At 45.8% G+C, this 4,974-nt stretch overlaps 1 protein-coding gene across 1 annotated transcript in view; it reads right to left on the minus strand.

The window, feature by feature from the left end:
- Positions 1 to 4,968, minus strand: part of CPOX (coproporphyrinogen oxidase) — a 14,760-nt gene extending 9,792 nt beyond the window's left edge. The window contains exons 1-3 of the mRNA XM_011927647.1: positions 4,659 to 4,968; positions 2,743 to 2,886; positions 2,361 to 2,471 (exon numbers count right to left, since the gene is read on the minus strand). Coding sequence (XP_011783037.1) covers positions 2,361 to 2,471; positions 2,743 to 2,886; positions 4,659 to 4,914 — 511 coding nt within the window. The 5' untranslated portion in view covers positions 4,915 to 4,968. The remainder of the gene's footprint in view (positions 1 to 2,360; positions 2,472 to 2,742; positions 2,887 to 4,658) is intronic.
- Between the last annotated feature and the right edge of the window lie 6 nt (positions 4,969 to 4,974).

Here is a 4,974-nt window from a genome sequence, read left to right on the forward strand (position 1 = left end):
CCCGCGCCACGCGCCAGCAGGGGCCGACGCTCAGCCTGCCCAGCTGCGAGGCCATGCTCCCGCACTGTCACCTGGGGCAGAGCCTGCGTCCAGAGCCCGGCCTTTCAGCCGACCCACCCCGACTCCCCGGAGTACTGAGCCGGCGAGCCGCACAGGAGAAAAGAAGCTTTCGGGAAGAGCCACTGCAGCGTCGGGCTCCGGCGGCGGGGGCGGGAAGTGGGGCGTGCTGGGAGCTGTAGTCCGGGTCCTATCGCCGCCTGCAGCGTCCCAGCGCGGGGCGGGAGATAAGAATCCGACGCGCCCAGAAGGGCTGGTCCGAAGGGAAGAGAGCGGGGCGGGGACGGTGCTGTAGAAGCTACGGGAGAGATAAGAGAGGCTCTCTTGTCAGGTACAACTTCGGGTCGGCTGTTTACTCAGCCAAGGAGAGAAGATAGAGTCGGACTGGGAGGCTGAGGGCGGACTGGGGCGGAAATGTGGCAGAGATCTCAGTCCCGCTTACATTTTCAAACAGGGTTTGCAGAATACAGAGCCTGGCTCAGGATCTATAGACTATAGACCCTCCCATCGCCCTGGGTCCTGGTCCTCTAGAGTTTTCAGAGGGGATGGGCAGGCTGGGAAACTCCTTGCTTAAGGATGATTTTCTAACGAGAGTGGGAGAAGCTAGTAATGGACTCGGAAGAGAATCTAGAACACTTTCTGTGATGGAGTCCACATCACAGTTCTGCCCTTAAGATTTCCCCAGGCCGGGGCCGGGCGCAGTGGCTCACGCCTGTAATCCTAGCACTTTGGAAGGCCCAGGGGGGCGGATCAGATGAGGTCAGGAGTTCGAGACCAGCCTAGCCAACATGGTGAAACCTTGCTGCTACTAAAAATACAAAAAATAGCCGGGCGTGGTGGCCACCTATAATCCCAGCTGCTCGGGAGGCTGAGGCAGGAGAACAGCTTGAACCCAGGAGGTGGAGATTGCAGTAAGCTAAGATCGCGCCACTGCACTCCAGCCTGGGAGACAAGAGTGAGACTCCATCTCAAAAAAAAACAAAACAGAACAAAACAACAACAAAAAATTAGAAATAAAGTAAAAAGTAAGAAAGCGCAACTTGCAAGGAATGATACGCAGGGCAGTGAGTGATAAAACAGTACACTGGTGGATCAGGAAGTGGATTGCAACTCTGGCTGTAGAGGAGAATCACATGAGGAGCTTAAAATAGCTAGATCACAAAAAAGAAAAAACAAAAACAAACCCACATCTCTGACCCAGGAATCTGTAGTTTATAAAAACTTCCCAGTAGATTCTGACAGTGCTTGTATTAAGAACCACTACCACCCCTCCCCTTTCCTAGAAAGAGTAAAAACACTTGCTGAGGTAACTTACCACTTGAGAGTAACTGTTTCATATGTTCACGGGTGTATGAGTTGTCAATACCAGTGAGCAACTTTAAACATAAAAGGTTGAACCAAGCTGAATGGCTTCAAAATGAAAAGTTAAAGCAGTGACTTTAAATGCCATCACCTACAGAGACACCAATAGGAATGGCGTGGCACTGCACAGGGACGCTGACATGTGGTATCAGGTAAGAGACAGGCTGGAACTACATGCACAGGAGGCATCATCAACTGTATCCCATTTTAGACCCACTGCTAATGCCCTGGTGACTAGCGAAGCTATGCATATGTAAAATATTTTCCAAAAGCAAGTTCTCAATGTCAACTTAACCTCGTACATAAGGTGTTCCTTCAGATGTAATGAATTTATGTTTGCAAAGAACCCTGGGTGCACACTGAAGTTCAGGTTCATTAAATCATTCCTTCTATGCTGGAGAAAATATGGGAAGATATGGGAAGGTTAGAGTCAGTCAATACCGTTCTTTTTTTTTTTTTTTTTTTTTTTTTTAATGAGACGGAATCTCGCTCCGTCACCCAGGCTGCAGTGTAGTGCAGTGGAGCAATCTCCGCTCACCACAACCTGTCTCCCAGGTTGAAGTGATTCTTCCACCTCAGCCGCCCGAGTAGCTGGGACTACAGGTGCGTGCCACCACACCCAACTAAGTTTTTGTCTTTTTAGTAGAGAGGGGGTTTCACCACGTTGGTCAGGCTGGTCTCGAACTCCTGACCTCAAGTGATCCACCTGCCTCAGCCTCCCAAAGTGTTGGGATTACAGGCATGAGCCACCATGCCTGGCCCCATTCTTACTTGTCATGTCTTGGGCAGAATCTATTGCACTTGCCAAGAAATTGCCTTTATATGCCTCCTGAAAGACCTACTTAAGACTCTTCTTTCTCACTTTTAGATGTTATGCTCTTATCTGTTTCAAAGTGCACATTTTGCACAATAGTACTTTCCATAGCTCCTGAGACCCTTACCATCAGCTTCTTCTACTTCAAAGTATCTGTAGTTGAAATGGATAGTAGGAGCATGAGGATTCTTGGGGTGGATAACAGAGCTCACGCCCATAGCACAAAATGGCAATTTACCTGGAAAGTAAAATGCGAGTAGTGAGCTATATTCAGTTACCTTGAATGGCTTGATACAATTGAACTCTAATATGATTTCTAAGTCAATTTTCAAAAGTTGCTTTTTATATTGTCTCTTAAAAACATAATTTAAAAAGAGTAGCATTGTCAACACGCAGCATATGAACCCAAATGGCTTTTTTCAGAAGCAGTATTTATTTTATAAATAAAACTTGTGGGCAAAATAAGGTTTGCAGGGACTATTAAAGACTGTCGAGGCTGTCTGATTTACCATCTTTAGTCTTCAGAACTTTTCCTCTGCTTCTCATTTGTTTTGCAGCTTCCTCTGAAAGATTTCCATGAACAACAGAAATGCTCACCCCAGCCTTTTCGAAAACACACCCATCCTGAAGTACACAGCTGATGCCACCACCTCCTGTGTATAGAGATGTAAAAAAGGAGGGAATGTAAGGGTATGTGCAAAACTGAAAGCAATCCTTGCATGAAGATGGTTATCTTCCTGTTTCCCAAATCTTTTATATCAGTGTATTTTTCATTTTATGTACAATACAATTAGATAACTAGCTTAGCTTTATAACATACACTCTTAATATTGGGCAAATACTGGACCTTCTCATATCACTAAACTGAGTATTTCTTCAACATTCTCCTGCCATCATCTAAAATAAATCACTGGAATATTCTCCCTTCAGATTCTACTGTTCAGAATGGCATCTATCAGTTATGATCTATGAGAGAAAGCTAAGGTTAAAAATAGGAATGGGTAGACTTCATGGGTGTTCTATTATGACTGAATTTAAGAGATCAATATTGTTTCAAAAATTTCTTTCTCAGTGTGCTGTTTGCCTTTTAATTTTATTTACAGGCAATGAAGAAACAGTAGATATTCCAACTCTGAAGGGATTCAGAACCTTAAAGTGAGACGCACATTAGTAGTCACGTGTATGAGCCTTACTACTAATTTTTTTAAGGTACTAGGGTCACTGTAAGGACAATGTTTCTTCAAAGTTCATGTTTGGCTTGTTTTATTTCTAAGAACATTTAGAGCTGGATGGGACATAAGATGATCCAGTACAACCTTCATATATTCCAAATGAGAAAACTGAGGACCAGAGGGGCAAAATATCTTATCCAAGGCCAAACTGCTGACAAGTGGCTGCAACAATTTGTCTAAATGCTGCCTATGCTTCAGACAATATTCTAAGCACTTCACATATATTCCATCCATATATATGGGTAGTATGAGGATTAAATGAGATGAAATATATATATATTTCATAGATGGGAAAACAGCCATAAAAGAAGTAACTTCTGAGGGTCACACAGCTTGTCTAGTACTGGAGGTTGTGTCCTAGTTCAGTGGTCTTTGCTTGAAAACATTACAAGATGGAAAACTAGACTGAACTTCATTTAATATAGATGTAGCAATATCACAGCCCAAAATCTGCCGGTGAGAGGCTGCTGTTGTATTTCCAGCTAGGAAAAGTCAGGAATCCCTTCAAGTTTCCACTCAAGATGTGGGGTTTCACTGTATGGGCAACAACATGGTCATGAATGTATGCCTCTATGACAACTGGGTTCTGATGCTCAGGTATTTTGATATTAGAAGGGAAGACTTTCCTAGCAGGAAATCTGATGCGTGCATTTGGTAGTGCTACTGAGAAACCAATCAAATATATCTTGTGCAACAGTAAAAAGAAGTGGGAAGATTCTGACACAATGACATCCTGGCTGGAGGAGTTCAGCCGACACTTAGCGCGCAGAAGATGAGTTCTTTCCATCTCCTAAAGAGGAAAAAGGGCAAATTCACCCAGAGAAGGACACAAAATGTGTTCCATAATCTATTGAAATTTATGTTCAATAACGAACTTTGGACATCTAAGCTTGTTAGTTACAAATACTCCTTAAAACTTCTAAAAAAAAAAAAAAAAGGCTGCTATGGAATTGCAAAGATTTTGAAATGCAGTACCACAATGACAGCTGATCTGGGTCCACACCTGCAAGCAGAGGGCTGGTGACCCTTTCGTGTCCATCTTTTTCTCAGCGGCCTCTAACCAAGCGGCCTCTCTGTGGGTAACCCCTACCTACCCCATCTCATATTGTGAACTATTATATTTTCTGTTTGCAATCTGGAACCTGACCCTTTTTCCCCCATCTCCACCTCCTGCCAAGGACCGGCCTCCTTACCTTCCTTCCTCTCCCACCGGTCCACAGAAAAGCTGGCGCCCCCGTCTACCTGTGCCAGAGCCTGACACACCTGGGCCTGGGTCTCCAGGATCAACAGCTCCATCTTGGTCTTCATGTCGCCCGGCCTCCTTCGCAGCTCGCCCAGGTCGGTCACAGGCGGGGCCATGAAGCTGCTGCAGCGGCGGGCCAGCTCATCCTCCTCCTCCTCCGGCCTCCCCAGCGAAGGGGCCCGCGTCCCCGAGCTCTTAGGCAACATCTCCGCCCGCTGCACATGCCCGAGGGCAGCGGCGGCCAGCCCCACCAACCCCGCCAGCGC

This window comes from Colobus angolensis, unplaced genomic scaffold (assembly GCF_000951035.1).
Source record: "Colobus angolensis palliatus isolate OR3802 unplaced genomic scaffold, Cang.pa_1.0 Scaffold73, whole genome shotgun sequence".
Lineage (NCBI taxonomy): Eukaryota > Metazoa > Chordata > Mammalia > Primates > Cercopithecidae > Colobus > Colobus angolensis.